Here is a 22076-nt window from a genome sequence, read left to right on the forward strand (position 1 = left end):
TAACCGCCTCCAGATCTTTCTCCACAACGCTAAGCCGTTCCTGAGCGTCAGCTTGTATTAGATAATCAGTCGTGACGGCCGGGAGCTACCCAACCACTAGCGTCTCTTGGCGAATTTCACCTTTCCTGCCAGCCCCTCGACTCTTCCCTCTCTCTTCCCCCCTTAGGCTTTCGGATCATCCTCAATTCTGACTTCCCCTTTCCCCACTGTATCGCCTTGGATCTTCGCCTCTTTCTTCAATATCTTATTTTTTTCCCTTTCTGCATTCTACCTTCGCGCGTCAAGCTCGACATAGCTGTGACCTCACCCGTTGCCCCCCGAGATTGTGTCACTGCCCATCTCGCGCCACTCATTTATCTTCGGGACAGCGCCAAGGTCTAATCGATTTTGGAAAACTGCCGCCATTCACTGCTGGATAGTGTCACGTTAGGGACCTTTACTTCTTTCGCGACCCGTTCGTCTATTTTTTTCTGTCCTTTTACTCTCCCGTGCCCATCGGAAATTGCGCCTCAGGATTGGCGTGCGACATCACAAGAGTACACTTGTTCTGTGTCTAATAGTGGTGTAAACTTGGATTGCATCATCGTGTCGCAAACCTACCCCGAGAGTTCGGTCGCGACACGGTTCAACTCAAACCATATTCACGATTCTCGGGAACCATGTCTCATACTCAACCATCACCCACCGCGGGCGTGGCTCCTCACCATGCGGCAGCGCATCTCGCAGCGCATGCGCAGGCGCAGGCGCAGGCCAATGGGCATATGTCAGCACTTCCTGTGCAAGGGCAAAAGGGAGTCCCTTCTCTCACCACCGCACAGAAGATCGCCACACTCAATGAACAAGTCTGGCTTCAAATAGGTAATGAATACCCGGTCATGTACTTAAATTGGCGATTGCTGACAGTGTGTCTCGCTTGTAGGAAGCTTGACCGAACTGATGGGCGATCTCGAAGGTGCGATGAATGCCTACGAGCAGGCCCTGCGTCACAACCAGTGGTCTATCTCAGCCATGAATGCTATTTCATGCATTCTTCGGACAAAAGAGCAGTTCCCAAAAGCAATTGAGTACTTGCAAAATATTTTGAAGTTGGATCCAAGCAATGGAGAGACTTGGGGCAGCTTGGGCCACTGCCATCTCATGATGGATAATTTGCAAGAGGCATACACCTCTTACCAGCAAGCCCTTTACCACTTGCGCGACCCTAAGGTAAGCGGTTTCCCCTCACATCTTCCCTGAAATATTTAGTCGCTGATTCCAATCCCCCTCATTAGGAACCCAAGCTGTGGTATGGAATCGGTATCTTGTATGATCGCTATGGTTCTTTGGATCATGCGGAGGAGGCTTTCTCGCAAGTGATGCGAATGGCACCCGATTTCGAGAAGGCCAATGAGATCTACTTCCGCCTAGGAATCATATACAAGCAGCAACAGAAGTTTAACCAGAGTTTGGAGGTAAGTGAAATCTCCTACTATGAATTTTGAGAGCTGTGACTAATCCATTTTAGTGCTTCAAATACATTGTTAGCGATCCCCCACGTCCTCTGACCGAAGAAGACATCTGGTTCCAGATTGGCCATGTTCACGAGCAACAGAAAGACGTAAGTCATGCTTCCCTCCACTTTTGATTTCTTACCTTATGCTGATGAAATCCTCAGTTTGAGTCTGCTCAATCCGCCTACCAGCGTGTCCTTGAGCGGGATCCAAACCACGCCAAAGTTCTCCAGCAACTTGGATGGCTTTACCACCAGCAGAGCAATGCTTTCCAAAGCCAGGAGAAGGCCATCCAATTTTTGGAAAAGTCCGTCAATGCTGGTAAGTACACTTTCAATCCCCCATCTGGACTTTATACATTGAGACTAATCACTTCGTTCCCTAGATAACAATGACGCTCAAAGCTGGTATCTCCTCGGCCGTTGCTACATGTCCATGGCGAAATACCCCAAGGCGTACGAAGCTTACCAGCAAGCGGTTTATCGCGATGGCCGAAACCCTACCTTCTGGTGCTCGATTGGTGTTCTTTACTACCAGATCAACCAATACCGCGATGCTCTCGACGCCTACTCACGTGCGATCCGCCTGAACCCTTACATTTCGGAGGTTTGGTATGACCTGGGCACTTTGTACGAATCATGCAACAACCAGATCGCCGATGCCCTGGATGCCTACGGACGCGCCGCAGATCTTGATCCGAGCAACGTTCACATCAAGGCTCGTCTGCAGCTTCTTCAGAGTCAGTTGTCTGCTGGCACGGCTGGACAACAGCCGCCCACTGCTCCCGCGCCTCAGCCGCAGGATGTTCACCCTCAGGCTTATCAGGCACCTGGCGTTGGTGCACCTCCAGCTCCTCAGTGGGGCGCCCCAGCCCCCATCGGCCCCCCTCCACAAGCTCCTGCTCCCCCGAGGCAGATTCCTGACTGGAACCGTGGCATCAACGAGCTTCAGTCTCAGAGCCAAGCTCCCCCATCTAACGGTCTCGACCAGCGCGATGTCCGGATCCCCGGTGCTCCTGCTCAGAGTCCTCGACAGGAGCCTGGTCGGGCGTTCCCGGATCCCCGTGGCGCGCCTCGCTCGCCAAAGATGGGTGATCCCAATGCCTACCCGCCGCCTCACACCCTACCTCAGCTGGGAAACGCTCCTGGTCCAGGCCACGAACGCGCTCCTAGTGGTGGCAATGCCTTTGGTGCCCCGCGAGGTGCTTTGCCGAGTGGTCTGCCTGTCGCTCCTCCTGGCCCCGCTGGACCACCCGGGCCCAATGGCGGTGCTCCTCCCCCTCCTTATCAAAATCGTCCTTTCAGTCCTGCTCCTGAAATCCGCCCTATTCGCGATGAGCGTCCCTCTTCGCCGGGATCAGGATACCCTCTCCAACAGTTCCACCCCGGTCCTACCCTCCCCCCACAAGTTCCAGGTGGTAACTCCATCGCCTCTGGTGCTCCGGCCCCTGCTTCGGCTGCTACTGCTGCTGAAGCTGCCGCTCGTGATCGCGAAGATCGCCCCACATCTGCAATGAAGCGCGGCCGCGAATGGGAGGCTGATGCTGGTCCAGTCAAGAAGCATGCAAATGAAGAGAGCCGCGCTCGTCTGGATGACCAGAACAACCGCCGCCCGAGCCCACCCGCTCGCTTGCCTTCTCCTGGTGAGATGCAACGACGTAGCTCCTCAGAGGCTCGCCGCGAGGACGCCCGTCGTGCCAATGAGAACTATCACCCCTCAGAGGCTGCTCACCACCCTCCTACTCTGCCTTCGATCCAAGACATGCCTCCCCGCCCTTCTGCTGGCCCCAGTCTTCCCCCGATAGCCGAGGGCAGTGCACCAGCATCCAACGCTCCCCCCTCTGGGCCTCCTTCCACCAACACCCCGGTCAAGGAAGAACCTCCTCGCCCCGAGGCTCCTCCTACGCACGAGCCCCCTGCGCGCAAAATGGATGTCGATGAAGACTACGATGACGAAGTTGAGGAAGAAAAGAAGGCTGCTGCTGCTTCCAAGGGCAGCCCCAACGGCAGCGCTGCTGGCAACCCAGCCAATGGCGCCGGAAATGCTCGTGCCAGTACTCCATCCAAGGTTGAGCCAACGGCATAAAAAGTCTTTCCTCTTCCGACCGTGGTCTGGTTAAACCTGGCAAAGCCCCAAATCTCTCACTTCCTTGCTCCTCCCTGTCCTTCCTATCTTTCAGTGTGTGTGATGTACGGTATGAATGTGTGAGTTACGATGACATACCAAGTTTCCAAGCGCGTGCGCTGAAAATTCGTCATGTCTGTTCGTTCTCTTTTTTATGATTTCTTAGTCTCCTTTCACTGTGAATTTTTATGGTGCATTAGGCATCCTTGAAGCAAATCATTTGTTTGATACTCTGGAATTTGGTAGAGTAAATTTTATTACATCTCCTTTCTTTTCTCATTAAGGTGTACATATGTATTACTGTAGAACTCCATATTCCGTACTGTATTTCGGTCTACAAAGTACATTTCATTCGAGCCCACAATGTGGATGTCCTAAAACCATATTGCTGGCCGTTTGCCTTGGCAGCAGCAAGACCCATAAAAATCGTCTCAGGGCCCGGAAAATCTCAATAGCACGTGACAGGACCAGGGCTGGATTAGCTAATTTGGGTTATTGTGGGGTGCCTCAGGCTCTTGACCGCCAAGCGTCTCGCTTAGGTTAGCCCACACACCAAGCGTGCAAAATCAACTTGAACATTTCCAGATCGTCCTCCCACCACCTCGACGACTAACGATAACAGGGTCAAGATGTGAGTCTATCCCGATTGAAGATTTATATACAATCGCCATTGAATACAATTGCTGACCTGCTTTCGCTATTCAGGAGTCACCGGAAGTTCGAAGCGCCTCGTCACGGTTCGTGATTACCTTTTTCCTCGATATCGAAATTTCGAGATACGGCCTCTGTGTGTGTACAGTATACTGATTATATCTCCAGGCTCCCTTGCCTACCTCCCGCGCAAGCGCGCTGCCCGTCACCGTGGTAAGGTTAAGAGGTCAGTACTTTCTGAATGAGTTTGTGATTTGTGAATTTGTGCGCTGAGACTTTTTTTGCGACAGCTTCCCCAAGGATGATGCCAAGAAGCCCGTCCACCTTACTGCCTCCATGGGCTACAAGGCCGGTATGACCACCATCGTCCGTGACCTTGACCGTCCTGGTGCCAAGATGCACAAGAAGGAGATTGTCGAGGCCGTCACCGTCATCGAGACCCCTCCTGTACGTTTTTCCCCCGTTGTGTGCGAAAGTGAACGACCAGGAAAAAAGCGACCGGGACCTAACAAGGATTTTTTTCTTCTTTCTAGCTCGTTGCCGTCGGTGTCGTCGGTTACATCGAGACTCCCCGTGGTCTCCGCTCCCTCACCACCGTCTGGGCTGAGCACCTGAGCGATGAGGTCAAGCGTCGCTTCTACAAGAACTGGTACAAGTCCAAGAAGAAGGCCTTCACCAAGTACGCCAAGTCCCACGCCGAGAGCTCCGGTGCCTCCATCACCCGCGAGCTTGAGCGCATCCAGAAGTACTGCACTGTCGTCCGTGTGCTCGCCCACACCCAGATCCGCCAGACTCCCATCAAGCAGAAGAAGGCCCACCTTATGGAGATCCAGGTCAACGGTGGTTCTGTCTCCGACAAGGTCGACTTCGCCCGCAACCTCTTCGAGAAGACCATCGATATCGATTCCATCTTCGAGAAGGACGAGATGATTGATGTCATCGCCGTCACCAAGGGTCACGGTTTCTCCGGTGTCACCTCCCGTTGGGGTACCACCAAGCTGCCCCGCAAGACTCACAAGGGTCTGCGTAAGGTCGCCTGTATTGGTGCTTGGCACCCTAACCACGTCCAGTGGACTGTTGCCCGTGCCGGTCAGGACGGATACCACCACCGTACCTCTTGCAACCACAAGATCTTCCGCATTGGAAAGGGTACCGATGAGGGTAACGCCTCCACCGAGTTCGACATCTCCAAGAAGCAGATCACCCCGTATGTTCCCACATGATATTCTCTCCCTGTGTTTGTTTCTTAATTCTAACATTTGTCTAGCATGGGTGGTTTCGTCCACTACGGTGAGGTCAAGAACGACTTCGTCATGGTCAAGGGCTCCGTTCCCGGTGTCAAGAAGCGTGTTATGACTCTGCGCAAGACTCTGTACCCCCAGACTTCCCGTAGGGCCACCGAGAAGGTCGAGCTCAAGTGGATCGATACCTCCTCCAAGTTCGGTCACGGTGCTTTCCAGACCTTCGAGGAGAAGAAGGCCTTCATGGGTACCCTCAAGAAGGACCTTGTGGAGACTGTTTAAGATGTTTAAGCCTATTGGTGGTAGTGCAACGTTTCATATTCAATAAAAAAGCGAATATCCTTCACGATTTGCATGTAGCTGTACAATTGTCTGTAAATTTATAAATTTATCTCAGGGTGTATCTGGGATAATTTTCTACAACAATACATATCAATTTTTTAAATCGTTTCTTGGATCACCCAAGCACTTCAATATATATATATATATATCTGGTTCGGGTGTCTTGTATATATATGCACCTACGCACCCGAAATGTTGAGCTGCCTTTTTTCCCTTCCCTAATTCTTCCTAGTTTCTTCATATATCTGGTTACAATATCTAAACTCTTTCGATCTTTTCATCCGTTCAAATATACGATATTCCAGCCTGACAGGCCGGTGGTGAACAAAATGCGCCAGTCCAAGGTCCATTGCGTCATCCCACACTTTTCCCTGCCAGCTTCAGCAAGAAAACGGGCTTTGCCAATCTCATCCTACACTTTACGATCAACCTTCCAAATCAGATATCCTCAACCCCAGTACCGTATCTTACACTATCTATATCACCAAACGAGGCCAAGAACACACATTCCAAACACAGAGCACCAAAACCGCTTCTTCCCCGCTACCTCAAGACCGCAACCACAAACTAGCTCTTCCCTCCCCACCAAGTCTCTTTTCTCAAGCTCAACACAAATCATGTCCTCCGACGACGCCTACATGTCCTTCTTGGACAAAGCCAACGCAGATGTGAGCGGCAGCGCCCCGCAGCAAGGGGGCGGCACCGTCAAAACCGAAACTGTGCACAGCTCCCTGTCAGTCCCAAAGCCGCTGCAGTCCGTCGACGCATACTACATCTCCGATACAGACGAGCCCTTCGAGCCTGTGGCATTGAAGTGGGATGGTGCTGCCAAGGGCGCGTGGCCTAGTGCTGGTATGTCTCGATCCTGTTCTGGTTCCATTTCCATTTCCTAGTTCCGCATCCTCCTTCATGGACTTGCTCCCTTGAAAAACCCCTATAAATATCCTTGATCCGCCCTGCTAATCCCCACCTCCCTCACTGCAGACCAGCTCTCCTCCCTGATCTCCCCAGATACCGACCTGTCGCAGTCCATCTCCATTCTATCCCCCTCCTCCTTCGACCCGAAGAATCAATACTCCGCCGCCCTGGATGCTGTCCGGGCCGCGGCTGTCGAGAAAGATTCTGGTGCTGACCAGTCGGCTGCTGAGCTGAAGGTCTACCGTGTTGAGCAAACTAGCACCAAGATCGAGTACTGGGTTCTGGCACTACATGCGCCTGAGAGTCGTCTTGTTGGTTTGCGCGCTAAGGCTGTTGAGTCGTAGATAGCCCGGCTGTTCGTGTCTATAATGGAAAAGCCTTGGGAGATTAGTTTAGGGTATAATTTGTATTCTGTTATTTGATATGTAGATGTTTATTCCACCGAAATACGACATTTTATGAGAAAGCATCGAGATACATCGGTATGGGTTTCTCGCTGCCTTGTTCTTTGACATTGATAATATTGGGATGGAATGGATAATCAGAGGTTCCAACCTACCTTGCCTTCGGTGTAAGGTGGTCTTGACAGCTTTTTGTTCGGGATTTGTTGCATTCTTCAAGGCCGATGGGTTGGAGTTTGGCAGGACGCGTGTCAATGGCTGTGCAAAACAGGTTGAGTTAGTCATTTAACTTTGAAGGAAACAGCGCTGGTAATTATTCTCGTAGCTACATGTTTTAGAGAAAGTAAAGAATAGATGCATCTCTCATGTTGCGCTGGTAGACCGGGGTCTCGGGCCATGTCTCTCATCCGGCTGATTCGCCCTTCGCTTTAACAACTCCCCATCTATACAGAGCAACCTTGAACTGCTATTATTACTACATCTGGATCTCTCCAGATTCGTCGCCATGTCGATCCCCGAATTCCGGCCAGCATTCAGGGCGGGCCATTCCTCGGGCCCTGGGAAGCAACGGGAATGCCGCACCCTAGAATAGCCCTACCCAGGACATGGGAGGTAGGGTAGAGCTTCAAACATCACCAGTCTACTTCAATTAATTGAACGAGAAAGTCGATTGTATACACAATATGGATTTGAGTTATGGAACCGAGTCTTGAACTGTATTCTACTATCGTCCACAGTCGATCACAAAGACTCGAGGAGAGAGAGCATAGACATACCACTCGTTGCCCCCTTGGATCTGTCATTCCTGTCTCCTCGTGAACCCAAACAAGACCCCTCGGACCATCTAGGCTCTTCTTTTCTTCTGTGTTTTTGGCTTTATTTCTCCGTTTAGACTCCGTTTGTCTCTTTTATCGTGTCGCCGAGGGACCTTCGATGCTATCCGACCTGCCGTGTTCGTTCTTTCGCTAAAACATCGCACTCATCAACTGTGCAGTATACCTATCTAGGTCTTCAGTCTTTACCGTTAAGATATATAGCGAAACTACAACGTGAAGAATCGCAAGAAAGAAGAAGAAGAAGAAGAAGAAGAAGAAGCGGAACACCACATCATCTTACCAACCTGACCCACGGATTCCACCAACGACTGGTGCAAAAGGGCTATTCTCGCGGCGGCAATCGAAGGTAGACAGAAAGGTTCTACCAGTGCAGAGCAAACGAGCGTGTTGGAATTGTCCAGAACTTGAAAAAATCAACAATAAAATGTCGGACCACGGATCTGATGGCTCAGAAGGGAAGGCGACGACGCCTCACATCCGACTCAACTCAGGGAGGCAAGATCCTTTCCTTCAGACAAATGAGGGCTACGCACCTCTCACATCGCGGACATTTCCCCGGCCCTTGACACCACAGGGCCCCGAAACGCCCACGGCGGTAGGCGCTCAAGGGATGGCAATTTCACCATACGGCGCGTCAAATGTCCCTGAGTCCTCGGAATTCCTGTTGCCGCCGAAGTTGCGGCCTACACAGGGACATGGTGTGAGTGATTCTTATCGGCCCCGGTCTCCGGACAGGTGGTCTGCGGCTCGCTCGAGTATCAGCTCCATCAGTCGTGAGAGCACCTTCCCCTTGGATCCGTTCCATGACTCAAGGGCGCCTTCGCACGCTGGTAGTGAGGAGTATGATGTCAACACACAGACTGTGTCGGGGAAGTTCAATATCATGCCTACGGACGGGTTGTTGTTGTTTCCTGAGGATGTGGAGAAGGATGACTACATGCATAACCCGGACCCGGCGGACAAGGATCGAGATTGTGATATCTGGAATCGACGGGGTGTGCTGAATGTCGGTGGACTGGCAGTTTTCACAATAGGTCTTCTGGTGCTTTTCATTGGTTACCCACTCATGTAAGATGTTGTTGGCTTGTTTAATCATCTCTCCCCTTGGCTAACCAGCAATCGCAGAACTTGGTTGGTGGGCCTCGGAAAACATTCTGACAATGTATGCCACCCTGCAGACACGCTGTGTTTGGATGTTGGGGAACGGCCACTGTTGGAAAATCTGCGAACGGGCTTGATTGACCCAGACACACCGAAAGAGGCACACACCAAGAAGAACATCAACGGAAAGGAGATGAAGCTAGTGGTGAGTTGTTTGATATGTCACTAACAACGACAAGTGGCTGACGTTCCATTTCAGTTCTCCGATGAGTTTAACATGCCCGGTCGAACGTTCTTCGAGGACGATGACCCGTTCTTCCAAGCAGTCGATATATGGTACGGAGTAACACAGGACAAAGAGGTTAGTCCAGATTACTGTGTCCAAAAATTACCGTTCAAATGCTGACACTGCCTAGTGGTATGACCCCGACGCAGTAACCACGGCAGATGGCACCCTCCAGCTTCGATTTGACCACTTCGCAAATCACGACCTAGAATACCGATCTGGTATGGTACAGAGCTGGAACAAGCTCTGCTTCAAGGGTGGCCGCCTCGAAGCCAGCATGTCCCTTCCGGGTGATGGACATATCGAAGGTTTCTGGCCTGGATTCTGGGCAATGGGCAACCTGGCTCGTCCTGGCTATGCTGCTACCACCGATGGCATGTGGCCATACAGCTATCATGATGGCTGCGATGCAGGCATCACCCCGAACCAAAGTTCTCTCGATGGTATCAACTGGCTGCCTGGTATGCGGTTACCTGGGTGTGCCTGCCCTGGCTCTGATCACCCGACTCCTGGTACTGCACGCAGTGCTCCTGAAATTGATGTCATTGAAGGTAGCACTTCTCCACTGTATGGTGACAGCGGTCCCTACGTCGGTAGTGCGTCGCAGAGTCTGCAGACTGCGCCATTTGATTTGTGGTACCTGCCTGACTATGGTGAGCATCTTTCAATGTTTCCACTCTGAATCCACTAACAAAAATTAAAAACACCAGACTTCGCCGCCGTTTACGACCCACGCGTCACCAAAATTAACTCCTACCGAGGCGGTGTCTACCAACAAGCCATGTCTAGCCTAACCAACCTAAACCACCGCTGGTTCAACGGCACCGAATTCCAAACCTACTCCTTCGAGTACACACCAGGTGCACAAGGCGAGGTGACGTGGTTCGTCGGCGCCGAGAAGACCTGGACACTGGACGCTCGCGCCATCGGACCTAACGGCAATGTCGGGCAACGCACGATCCCACTTGAGCCTATGGCACTGATCATGAATATGGGTATGGCGGATAACTTCGCGCCGCAGAATAAGAGCATCATTGATTTCATGCCTGCTATCCTGCGCTTCGACTACGTCCGCATCTATCAGGACCCTGATGATGAGAGCGTTACTTGTGACCCGCCAGGTTATGAGACAACTAAGTATATTGAGAAACATCGCAAGGCATACGATAATGCGAACTTTACGACTTGGTATGTTTATCACGCTAGTTTTGTCTTGTTTGCGCTTTTACTAACATTGAATCTCAGGGACGAGGCTGGGTACCATTGGCCTAAAAATTCTTACATGCATGACTGTCCAGCTAATTAGACTATTACTTTCTCTTTTTCACTTGATCTCCTAAACCGCTGGTCGTTTTAGCGGCATTGTTTTATGGCGTTGGGTTTTTGGCATCACACTATATTGATTCTCGTCATTCATCATTGATTCAATATAACCGTTTGGTTCCTTTCGTTTCTTTCTTGTAAAACTCGTATTATATCTGTCTCAATGATAACCTTCTAAAAGGATTAGTGGATTAGTATCTTGAACAATATTCAGGACTAACTTCAGATCGCAGTATACTTGATATTCACTAAGCCCAATTAGGGGGTTCAACGCCAGCAGTTTGCCCCAAATTGCCATTATGCCTCCTCACCGCCTACTCAATCTAGCTATAGTACGGGGACCCACCTCAAGAGGGCACAGGTTATCACAAGGTTATCTCATCAACAAGCTGAATCGTCTATATCTCGACTTCTATCTGAAGTGCTGTGACCACGTATGTTTGAAACACCTTATTGAGGTGAAAATCCTTCCCTGTCAATCCCTCTCGGGGAGATGACCAGTCTCTCATTCACTTACCACCAATGTCTGTTTCCCATCCACTGACACTAGCTATAGATCAATCCTTGGGTCATACAATAAGATATACATGAAATTCTCTGTTAGTCACAGACATGAACTAGAGCCTACCGCAGAGACCTTCTATTTCTTTCATTTTCACTAGTCATTGGTTGCACCTCGTCAATCTCTGACTCCGCACCACCACACATCAACTCAAAGACCCCGTCGCGGTCTGCTTTTCACTTGCCACTGAGTTATATCCTATCTCACTCCCTTCAAAATGTCCAACCAACCCGTACACATCATCTCAGACACAGAATCTGAATCCGAATCTGATGGCGGCATGCAACTCGACGACCTGGACCGTGCCGACGGTATACCAATGTTCGACACCAGTGAAAATGGCGGACTTCCAAACTTGGATGGCATACCAATGCCCCGCTCTCAATCAGATAATGAAATTTGGGGCTTAAACACGTCAAATGGATCAGACACAGGTATGTGTCCCTCTCCCCTTGTTCTCAAGTCCAACTACGAACTATCCACCATCCATCTCTATCTCACCTGAACCGCGTGAATCCTTGCTTCTGTGCATTACACCAATACACGGCACAAATTCTACCTCAACAACCACAAGTCTACAAAACTAACCCCCCCCCCCCAAAAAAGGAAGATTCAACGCCCGCGCCCAAAACCCCCTCACGACATCATACAACCGCGCCAGCCCAAACAGCATAACAGAGCCCCAAACGGCCTTCGAAAAAGATGCCCGCACACGCTCACATCTCCGCGACGAAAAACACGCCGCACTAGCCGTCCTCATGGACAGTGAGCTGCTAGTTACATATGCGCTCGCCTCTCGAGAAGTACGTTGACACCATACCCTGACCTGACTTACCATGCGTTTCCCTTGAATCTATTGCCAAACGCCATAATTGTAAATACAATTAAACGCAACTAACACACACAAAAGACAATCCCCCAAACCCGCCGCCGCTTCTTGGCAAAATATCTCGCCCCCAACGACCCAGACAAAGCAGAAGAACTCTACGACCCGCGGTTCTACATCGCGCCTGACGGGAAGGGCGGGGAAGGGTCGCTTATTCGTGGTCGGTATCGGGAAGTTATTGGGAATATTAATGACCATAATTGGCATAAGCCGGCGCATTTGAGGGCGATGGATGCGAAGAAGGCTAGGGGTGGTGGTTCGCGCTCCCATGAGGTTTCGGGGTCTTCTTCTGGTGCGAATTCGCCGAGAGTTTCTGGGAGTGTTGGGGATGGAGCAGGAGGAGGGGCTTCGTTGGTTGGGAGGGGTCTGGGGTCGGAGGCAGGGTCAGGGGGATGATGAGGATGGGGATCTATGAGTTATGAATTGATGCAAGCTTTTCTTTTAGCGTGCTGGTTCTTGCATGGTTCGTCTTTAAAGGCAAATCGAAATAGTTCTTGACTACAGGCTACTTACTACTAAACACAGATATGATATAATGGTTGGATTCGCTAAAACGGATTAAAAGGAACGTACTATACAGAGAAGCCAAATCAACAACAGAACCACTAGCCCAGAGAGGAAGAGGAAGAGAACAAAAGAAAGAGAAAAGGGGTATCATCGAGAGGATCCAGAAAACAGAATAGCTTCACTGGTTGTTGTGTTTTTTTTTTTTTTTTTGTGTGTTCTCTTCCTCTTTTCATCTCTGGGATATTACCCGAGAGTCTCAGGCGACGCGGTGGCACTATAGTCCAACTTGCGAACTTGTCTTCGCATTCTTGGTGGAGCAGCTGATCACAGTTGCATCATCCAAACATCCAAATCGGAGGAACGGATTAAACAAGACGAGAGAATAGAGGAACCAATCAGAAGACTGATAGTAGCCAAGACCAAAGTCATAGCTAAGCCAAGTGAGGCACGTCTTACATCTGTTCCTCCTCTCTTCTCCGCTTCTCCGAGTGAAACAGACTCTCCATGTCTCCTACTTGCTTACGCTCCGAAACCTCTCGGCTGAGCATGCGGGCGTAGTGGGCCTGAGCATTCATCAGTGTCAGTCCTCGAGACGGCGTGGGTTTGTATTCCGGGTCATTGTAAATTGGGTGGTGCAGGCGGTGCGAAGTGGTGATCCGGACCCGACCGTCTCTCATGACAGGTGATTGTCATTGCAGGGGCTCGGAGCTTGAAGAGAGGCGGTTGAGATGGAGGTAGACGTCGGTACCGTAGCTTTGGAGATCAGTTAGCAAGAGTTTTATGAAAGAGAGTAAGAAGCAGAGAATTAAACATACCCCTCCATACTGATCAACTTCAAATCGCCGCCAAAGTACCGTGCGTACAGTCGGCTTATTGGTAGGCCATATCCAAATCCAGCCATTGGCGCTTTGAAGTCGTTCTTGTCGAAATCAGGGTCCAGGTTGGGCGTTTGCTCCACGGTGGTGTACATGTAGGTCCATACGAGAGGGATCGATGACCGGGGGATACCACCGCCCTCGTCGGAGATCTTGATTGTGATATCCTCTTTGCCCTCGGCAACTATGACCTTAGTCACGGGGAATTCATCCTTATCGGCGCCATGTTGTTCGACGACCGCCCGAAGCGAGTTCTTGAGGGTCTCGAAGAGCATATGCGATAGGTGCCCGGGAACATACATGAAGTTCAAGTCCTCCTTGCAGACCAGCTGCACCTTGGGCGACTCGAAAAGACCGTAGTAATCCTCGCAGACGAAGCGGGCGTTTTCGATGGCCTCGAGCGCGATGTCGCGAACATTGGTCTTGGTACAAATTATTCCGACATAGTTGGGGTGTTTGACGTGCGTTTGTTCCGTGAGTGCGATGTGTTGGCCAATGAGCATTCGTATACCAATCCTTGACATGTAAAACCGGTCGAGGAAGGACTGAATCGTAGAGTCGATCTGCATGCGCTGTCGCGCACGTTTCCATTCCAGGATACCTTGCGCGACGGTGGTCACGACCCCGTCATGGCGTCGCTTGATCTGTTGGAGGGTCTTGGCAAATCGTTGGTTGTAGTCGTTGAGTTCCGGAGGCCAGTCTCCGCGGTCGTCCGCGGGGAAAAAGTACCGTCGGCCTGCCGCGGCGTGCGCTTTTGAAACGCCGTTCCCATTGGCTGCGGTCACAGATGACCGGTACTGTCCTTCGCGCACGCTGGGATTTTGAGTTGTTTCGGAGAGGATTTTTGAAGGGCCGCCGTTTATCCGGCCGGGTCGCAATAGGCGTGCTTTCACTTCTTGAGTCAGAGTGGGGCGAGGAAGAGCAATGATTTCCTGGTATTCAGGTCAGCATATGAAACCGGGATCGATTGCCAATGGGTGAGCCACATACCTCAAATGACTGCGCATACCAGTCCTGAACTTTTTTGATCGATGGCATCTCACTGAGTCCGTCTGGCAGCTCACCCAGATCCTGCACGCGATGTGCGAGACGGATCGGGAGCTCCTCAGAGAGAAATTGAGAGGCGCGGAATAGGGTACCTAGATGAGAGTTTAGATTTTGACTAGCGACAGTGCCAGATCGGTTCGAGTTCATACCTGTTGAGGGACGGTCTCCAAATTGGACCATCTGCCTCAGCGAGACACCGGTTGCGGGGAAGCTGGCATAGTGTCTGATGGTGTCCATCAGCCTTTCTGAAGGCTTCCACATGGTGGGTGTATATTGGCCGAATGGCCTAAAGATGTGTTTTCTAGAGAGTGTTTTATCTAGGGAGAAGTGTGGAAGAGGAAGTGTGAGCGTTGCGAGTCATCGGAACGTTTTCACTGCCGAGGTCAAGCGGTCCCCGGGTTTTCTCCGCTTGCGCTCTCCGGGGACCGGAGGAACCTTAGAAGATCACACGACTGGAAAATAAGCAACGTATGATCTACAGAGTTATGATTTACAGAGTTATAAGGTACAGAGTTATTGCTTATAGACTTTCTTTCCTTCTTTTTTAAACAAAATATATAACTAAACAAAGAGAAGTGTTATAGTAATCCCAAAGGTACGAAGTACTAAATCTACAACTCCGTTCACCCGTATGCAAAGTTGGCCTATGACATAATCATATGGCCTCAGGCCATCACAAGCCTGAGGCATGACTCACATGCGAGATATCAAATGGAATGTTGGGGATATACATGTGAAACTACCATAGTTACTCGGCCCGTCTTAGTTTCGAGTTCAGCTGACCTACAACCTTAGCCATGGGTGACCGGAACTCCCCCTTGATTAACAAAGGTTGAATAGGTGTATACTCCGTACATATACATATGTAGGTATCGACCTTGGAACCGATGAGTCATCGTCACGCGACCTTGGAAGAAACCTGCAGAATGAGAACAATGGTATGGTTTAGGCTAATATATAAAACATAACTAACTAGTGTACTAGAATCTATAGTTAGTTAATTGATATAGCTTAGTATTATACACTGTATAATGTCTATATAACAATACTGGGTTTCCTTGTCGAATTACATCTGTTTTATATATAGATATATATGTATATATATATAACTATAGACTATATACATACGTACCTTGTACCTTGTAGATCAGATAGAACTACAGAGTATATAACTGTGCACCATATGACTCAGGTCGATAGGACCGTGCATAATCTAACATTTCGGTACTTTTGTCAATTCCCCCCCATCACCCCCCTCTTTAGCCTTTCAATAGCCATCGCTAAAGAAAATGATACTTGTCGAGCACCGCGGCTATCTCGCATTTCCTGGCGCAAGCACTCTTTGTTCACCTTAATTGAACAATTCCTCGGAGGAATCTTCATTTGAAGATCCTATATCCTTATATCCTATATCCTTTATATCCCATAGAGAAGAAAGAAAAGAGAGAGAAAAAGCCATAAGATGATGCAACGGGCCACGTTCCCACCGCTACCCATCCACCCGTCCAACAGATCCGCTTTCTGGAGACTCAAGATTCCCCTTTCGAGCTCTTGCTGTTGTCTAGCAATTATTATCTCTGACTGGCTATTCTTCGGCCCCTCCTTTTTTGTGTGCGTTGGCAAAATAAACCAATCTCCCTGAAGAAAAAAAAAAGAAAAAAAAAAAAAAAAAAAAAAAACAATCAATTGTGCCCTAAAAACCGGTCAAAACCTCAAAACTTCATCTCTTCAATTCCTTGACCTGTGCACCCGTGACATCTTATATTTTAATCCTCTCTCCCGACATATAACATAGCGAAGAAAAAAAAAAACCATCCGTCCTCCGAAAGCAAACATATATACCCTCCGGGATTCTACAGTCCACACAAATGTCTCGTCGTCGAATATCCCACAGCGAAATGAATGAGGCCCTCGCCTACCCCTTTATGCAGTCCAACGGTCAATCCAACGATCAATACAACGGTCAATATAACGGTCAATATAACGGTCAATCAAGCGGCCAACCCCCTCGTCGAGGTCCTATCGAAGGTCCCGATGGCCGTCGTCTCATCCGTCGCGTCACATGGCGCTCCTCCACATACAAACTCATGGCCACCCTCTGGGTACTGGCCGTCCTCTACATCGTCTGGCTAGTCCGCGACCTCTTCTTGCCCTCCGAATCCGAATCAACCCCCCCTGCTCAACCCGAACAAAATTAAAGGCGCCGTGTGTGGGGGCAAAGGATTGTGTTTTGGATTGGATGTTCCCTATCCCCGAGAGTGGGGGGTTTTGCCCATTGCGGACTTTTACGCGCCGAAGTTGGCCTTTTCTTTTTGGTTCTGTGGATATTTGGGTCTGAGAGGGTAGAGTGGTCTTGGGCAGGGATGCATTTGCGCTTCGGAGGAACACGCCGTTGTTTTTTTTTTTGGCCCCTTGAGAGATTGCGCGGAGGAGGACATCCACACGGCTGGCTTGATTTGTTCTTGATTTGTTGCAACTGCCGTTTGGGATTATGCTTGGTGGCTCCGGAGATACTCCGAATTATTGGCAATGACGCTGTCGGACAGTTCAGGGTGGGTATTATGCCACTGTCAATGATGTGCTGGTGGATTTCACTTTGTCAGATCTTCCTTTTTCAATGGTCTTGACCTCTCTACGGACTATATTTGCTGTTCGACACTCAATTGACCCAGACAGCTTTCTCTTTTTTTCATTTTTTCATTCGTTTTATTTGTTATGATTGCATGTCTACAGCGTTCTATTGCATATAGTTATGATTACCATGCAGGTTGATAACCTGAGCATTTCTATCTTCTCTCTTTTTCATGTTTGGGCGGTTCAATTGTCAGTTTTCTTTTTATACAGCAAAAGCTTTGAATATCCTATATCTTTTTTTTCTCTAGTAAGCTTGTTCTTGTCTTATCACGATTAAGTGTCGATGACACACTTCCAAATTGACCCCTCCTATCTAAACCCCTCGAAGATTTGCGCGGGGCATCGGGGAAGCAGGGAAGTGGGGTGGGAAATTTCCCTCAAGAGATATCCACAAGTGGAACATAATGCCTTGCATTTCAATTTGTATACACATGTGACTCCCTTCTCTTCTCGTTTATGGGACCTCTCATATCTTCCCATCTCCGTCTTTTTATATAACTTTTCACATTCCAACAGATACACAGAATACGACTGTACTAAGGTAGCTTAAACGTACAGGGCAGAGGTCTCACCCTTGGCAATGGTGCTGGCGTAGGGCTTGATGGCGGCTGCCACCTCGGTGCTGGTGAACTTCTCGACCTGCTGAGGGGCGCGGCCAACGAAGGTGCTGGCATCGAGAAGGGAGTCCAGCTGCGGGATGATGGGGTTGAAGAAGGCGGTGCGGCGGATGCGCTCGATCAGGTCGTTGTCCTTACCCTGCTTCTTGACGTTGTCGGCAGCTTGGTGGGAGAGGACACCTAGGTACATTAGATTTCTGGTTCGGATGGGAAGATATGAGACAGAAACTTACGGATCTCCTCGTGGGCGTCCTGGCGGGAGAGACCCTTGGCGACACAGGCCATGATGATGTTCTCACTGAGATATGCTGTTAGCGATATCCATTAGATTGGTTGGATGTAGACTCACGTGGCCATGAAGGGAAGCTCGTCGTTGACGCGGCGCTTGATGACCTCGGGGTAGACAACAAAGCCGGAGGAGACGTTGTCTAGTACTTGTTAGCTATACTCTGAGCTTTTATGATCCTGAAAACTCACTCAGGAGGATGAGACAGGCGTCAGCAGTCAGGTACAGCTCCGGGATGCTGATACGGCGGATGGCACTGTCATCCTAGTACAAGTTAATAAAAGATTCCAAATGAATCCCGGGGTACACTTACGAGAGAGCGCTCGAACCACTGAGCGGAGTAGGTGTCCAAACCGTCCTTGGGGAGGTTCTGCAGGTGACGTCCGAGGGAGCACAGACGCTCCGAGCGCATGGGGTTGCGCTTGTAGGCCTATGGATTATTAGCCAAAAAGTCCCAATTAATACAACAGACAAGCAAACTCACCATGGCACTGCTGCCAATCTGGTCCTTCTCAAAAGGTTCCTCAACCTCCTTGAGCATGGCAAGGTGACGGATGTCAATGCCAATGCGCTCGCAGGTAGCACCGAAAGAACCAAGAGCGTTGCCGACATCAACGTCGATCTTACGCGAGTATGTCTGACTGGAGATGATGAAAGCGGAGCTGAAGCCAGCCTTCTCAGTAACAAGCTCGTCCAGGCTCTCGACCTTGGCGTGGTCACCGTTGAAGATCTGCAGGAAAGACGCTTGAGTACCGGTGGTACCCTTGACACCACGGAAGCGCAGGTCATCACGGGCACGCTCGAGGTTGCGCAGATCCATCAGGAGATCCTGGATCCAGAGACAAGCACGCTTGCCAACGGTCACCAGCTGGGCGGGCTGACCGTGAGTGAAGCCCAGACAAGGGAGGTCCTTGTACTGCTGAGCGAACTGGGACAGCTTGTCGACAACAACAGCCAGCTTGGGGATAAGGATGTCGAGACCGTCGCGGAGCAGGATCAGATCGGCGTTGTCGGTACAGTAGCACGAGGTGGCACCCCAGTGGATGATACCGGCGGCGGCGGGGGCAACCAGGCCAAAGGCGTGGACGTGGGCCATGACATCGTGTCTGCGGCGCTTCTCCTCCTCGGCGGCAACGGCGAACTCGTCATCCTGGATAACCTCGTGGGCCTTCATCTGCTCGATGGCCTCGGCGGTGATAGGAAGTCCAAGCTCTGTAGCCATGATTCAGTCAATTTGGGTGTCTTGCTTCAACTACCTCCGATCTCGGTTGAGCCTCAACTCTCCCGTACCTTTTTGAGCCTCCGCGAGCCAGGTCCAAAGCTGTCTCCATGTGGAGAAGCGCTTCCGGGGGGAGAAAAGGTACTTCATCTCATTGCCTAATTAATTGAATATGGTTAATTCTGATCTATACAATTTCCGGGGTTGCCCCTCTATAGGAGGGGCAGTCGGGACCGACTTACTCGCATAGCGCGAGTTGAGGGGGGTCTGGTAGACATCGTTGCTTCCGGACATTGTGTCGGTGGTTGTCTGAGACGCTCAAATGAAGAATTGAGCAACGGGACGGAGGATAAGACAGTGACAAGGCAATGTGTGAGCAACGAATTTTTGCTGCACTTCGATTTTAGCGGGGCTTATCAGTCACGTTATCGGAGATGATCTACATGTCACATGACACAATACATTATGTACATGTCTTACTGGCGAGCGATAATCTATAGTGGTGGCATACATTATTATGATATTAGCTCGTATAAATCCTTCGTGGCTTCAATCTTCGCTCAGGGAAATCAAGCCAACTGCGCCAGCTGTACCGATAGGCTTGCCTTGTCGTACTTAATGTATTTGCCGCGGCCTTTATCGATCTCCACATATCGATCGTAAAAGCGCGCATACAAGGGCTCGAGAACGGTTTGCAGCTCACGAGTCAGCACAGTGCGCACTTCGCGCTCCATGTGAAGGGTTTTGTGCCGAGACACCATATCATCGAAGCTTGCGTTGAATGCTTTGAACTTGTCCTTGATCGCATCCTTATCCTTGGACGACAGCGACTTGACGATGGCACTCGAATCCACGTTGCCGCCAGAATTGCGCTGAGCGCCACGGGAGGTATACTGCACATCAAGAAGGTACTGAGAAGTCTCCTTCCATGCATCGAGATAGGTAGACGTCGCGCGCTTGCGGAAAGTGTCGATCCGGGCGATACTGTCGGGGGTGCCCAAATAACGTGCCAGCTCTGGGCTCAGTCGAATCGACCGGTCGACCACGCAGAACACGTTGGACAAGAACACACCAAGCGCTGCCTTGGATCGATGGAAAGCCCGTCCTCGAGCTTCCAGGGAGGTCATCAAGGACTCGATCATATCTAGAATAAAATGCGATAGAAGTGTTCCGCTGTCTGGACCTACATCTAGAGGAGCCGAGCCGGCGGCATTGGACTTGGTACGCCAGTTTCCATCTCCCAAAGATGTCAGGATAGAAGCTAAAGGACCCGAGTATCCTGTTAGTGTGGCCAATGAGCTCATCACTTCATCCACAAGAGGCACCGATCCACCATCCGGTGGGAGTGGTGCGGTAGCAGCTTTGCGCTTCGTTTCCTCGAGCAATTCGTAGAGGGATGACTTTGCAGTCTCGCGCACAGGCCGAAGAGCCTCCATCAAAAGGCTCTTCAGTTCCGCGGCCTTGGAATCAATCCGATAGGACATCGCAGTCACAATTTCGATGATCTCAAATGCCAAGAAGCAGTCCGTCATGAGATTGGCCTTTATATACTGGTTGAGCTCACGCAGTGTTTTGGAGTATTCGCCCATGGCCGGGAAGAACGTAGCCTGCAATGCCAGGCCTTGCTGATCTCCAGTGAACATCTGCACAATAATACCGTGCTCAGTAGTTATAAAGGCCTCCAGCGCATTGGAGTAGATACCGATACCGTTGGTACCCTGCTTGTAAGGGCCATCGGTGGGTCGCCGTTTGACGGTATTGAGGGATGCAATGGCGAGATTCTGCAAGCTGGATGCGATGTACGGTCCTCGTACCTCCGCATACACCTTCAACGCGGGGTTATCCCCCTTGCCGCGCTGAGATCCATGAATGGATGCGGAGCCGACCGCCGAGCATAAGGGCGTCATATGGGAGATAGTTTCTTCGGGTATGGATGGAAAGGGGAGATCTAGTAATGTCGCGCATTAGTTTCAATCTAGCTCGTTTGGTCGTGATACGCGTACCTTTGGTCAGATAGTGTAGGGGCTCAACCGGAGTGGCATGCTGGCTCAGTTCTCCCCGTAGCAGTTCTTGAAGTTTTGCGCTTCCGGTGTTTAAAAGGGAGTTAAAGTCGGTGATCGCATTCTGATTTGATCGCAGGTTTGTTGTACTGAGGTCGACCAGCGCCTTTTCAACACGTTTCATCGCTGACAGGTACTGCGTGAGGCCGGAGCTCTGTGGTCTGGAGAATGGTCAGTAAAAAAGATTCAACGCTGTATGTCAAAATAGAGTAGAAAGACACATACCCTGCGCGAATGATGCCATCTTCTCGGTTCTTTGCATCGAGAGGCTGGCGGAGGCGATCGATGGCGTCGTTGACCTTGTCAATATTGCTGTTGGTGATTTGAAGGGATTGTGTGTTGCTATAGATGGGACCAATGGCTTCTTTGACAACTTTTCCTCCTGTTTCTAGGCGTACCATAGAGCCTTGTATCTTCTTCGTGAGTCGGTTGAGCTTCTCGAGGTTGGCATACAGGACCTCGACCTCTGCGCTCTCCTCGGCGTAGGCGGTACTCCTTGGCGCCACCATGGTTAAGTGGGAAATGCAGTTCAGACAAAATCAACCCCGAAAGATCATATCACATGTCATCCGGACCCCTCATGTCCTTTGAGGGCAAATGGAATGTATTGATTGTCCCCTCCGAGCTCCATCCAGTGATAAGGAGCTCCGCTACGCTAGTCCGAAAGAAA

The 22076-nt window shown here is 50.3% G+C and overlaps 10 protein-coding genes across 10 annotated transcripts; 6 read left to right on the forward strand and 4 right to left on the reverse strand.

Moving 5' to 3' along the window:
• Positions 1-659: 659 nt before the first annotated feature.
• On the forward strand, positions 660-3575 carry cyc8 (putative transcriptional corepressor Cyc8; the record flags this gene model as incomplete). The annotated part of the gene is made up of 6 exons (XM_056899831.1): positions 660-858; positions 920-1206; positions 1272-1451; positions 1505-1597; positions 1655-1811; positions 1876-3575. 6 exons carry the CDS (start codon positions 660-662, stop codon positions 3573-3575), a joined length of 2616 nt encoding a protein of 871 aa, XP_056751907.1.
• A 111-nt stretch (positions 3576-3686) lies between these two features.
• rpL3 (60S ribosomal protein uL3) lies at positions 3687-5788 on the forward strand (the record flags this gene model as incomplete). Its single annotated transcript, XM_056899832.1, has 7 exons — positions 3687-3694; positions 4237-4245; positions 4320-4351; positions 4434-4491; positions 4556-4712; positions 4799-5472; positions 5533-5788. 7 exons carry the CDS (start codon positions 3687-3689, stop codon positions 5786-5788), a joined length of 1194 nt encoding a protein of 397 aa, XP_056751908.1.
• Positions 5789-6465: 677 nt separating this feature from the next.
• On the forward strand, positions 6466-7110 carry N7537_008779 (uncharacterized protein; the record flags this gene model as incomplete). The annotated part of the gene is made up of 2 exons (XM_056899833.1): positions 6466-6700; positions 6833-7110. 2 exons carry the CDS (start codon positions 6466-6468, stop codon positions 7108-7110), a joined length of 513 nt encoding a protein of 170 aa, XP_056751909.1.
• A 1317-nt stretch (positions 7111-8427) lies between these two features.
• On the forward strand, positions 8428-10696 carry N7537_008780 (SKN1/KRE6 family beta-glucan synthesis-associated protein; the record flags this gene model as incomplete). The annotated part of the gene is made up of 6 exons (XM_056899834.1): positions 8428-9071; positions 9129-9309; positions 9364-9465; positions 9521-10043; positions 10101-10578; positions 10636-10696. 6 exons carry the CDS (start codon positions 8428-8430, stop codon positions 10694-10696), a joined length of 1989 nt encoding a protein of 662 aa, XP_056751910.1.
• Positions 10697-11492: 796 nt separating this feature from the next.
• On the forward strand, positions 11493-12557 carry N7537_008781 (uncharacterized protein; the record flags this gene model as incomplete). The annotated part of the gene is made up of 3 exons (XM_056899835.1): positions 11493-11709; positions 11882-12078; positions 12186-12557. The coding sequence occupies 3 exons, from the start codon at positions 11493-11495 to the stop codon at positions 12555-12557; spliced, it is 786 nt and encodes a 261-aa protein (XP_056751911.1).
• A 563-nt stretch (positions 12558-13120) lies between these two features.
• Positions 13121-13345, reverse strand: N7537_008782 (uncharacterized protein; the record flags this gene model as incomplete). The annotated part of the gene is made up of 1 exon (XM_056899836.1): positions 13121-13345. The coding sequence occupies one exon, from the start codon at positions 13343-13345 to the stop codon at positions 13121-13123; it is 225 nt and encodes a 74-aa protein (XP_056751912.1).
• A 12-nt stretch (positions 13346-13357) lies between these two features.
• Positions 13358-14851, reverse strand: N7537_008783 (PDK/BCKDK family protein kinase; the record flags this gene model as incomplete). Its single annotated transcript, XM_056899837.1, has 4 exons — positions 13358-13421; positions 13484-14475; positions 14534-14682; positions 14740-14851. The coding sequence occupies 4 exons, from the start codon at positions 14849-14851 to the stop codon at positions 13358-13360; spliced, it is 1317 nt and encodes a 438-aa protein (XP_056751913.1).
• Positions 14852-16458: 1607 nt separating this feature from the next.
• Positions 16459-16788, forward strand: N7537_008784 (uncharacterized protein; the record flags this gene model as incomplete). Its single annotated transcript, XM_056899838.1, has 1 exon — positions 16459-16788. The coding sequence occupies one exon, from the start codon at positions 16459-16461 to the stop codon at positions 16786-16788; it is 330 nt and encodes a 109-aa protein (XP_056751914.1).
• Positions 16789-17770: 982 nt separating this feature from the next.
• Positions 17771-19640, reverse strand: ade13 (adenylosuccinase ADE13; the record flags this gene model as incomplete). The annotated part of the gene is made up of 8 exons (XM_056899839.1): positions 17771-18021; positions 18075-18139; positions 18191-18269; positions 18319-18391; positions 18441-18557; positions 18612-19339; positions 19418-19504; positions 19589-19640. 8 exons carry the CDS (start codon positions 19638-19640, stop codon positions 17771-17773), a joined length of 1452 nt encoding a protein of 483 aa, XP_056751915.1.
• Positions 19641-19915: 275 nt separating this feature from the next.
• Positions 19916-21915, reverse strand: N7537_008786 (EXO70 family protein; the record flags this gene model as incomplete). The annotated part of the gene is made up of 3 exons (XM_056899840.1): positions 19916-21294; positions 21350-21567; positions 21632-21915. 3 exons carry the CDS (start codon positions 21913-21915, stop codon positions 19916-19918), a joined length of 1881 nt encoding a protein of 626 aa, XP_056751916.1.
• Positions 21916-22076: the final 161 nt, after the last annotated feature.

Source organism: Penicillium hordei (assembly GCF_028827395.1).
Source record: "Penicillium hordei strain IBT 12815 chromosome Unknown utg000004l_segment0_segment0, whole genome shotgun sequence".
Classification (NCBI taxonomy): domain Eukaryota; kingdom Fungi; phylum Ascomycota; class Eurotiomycetes; order Eurotiales; family Aspergillaceae; genus Penicillium; species Penicillium hordei.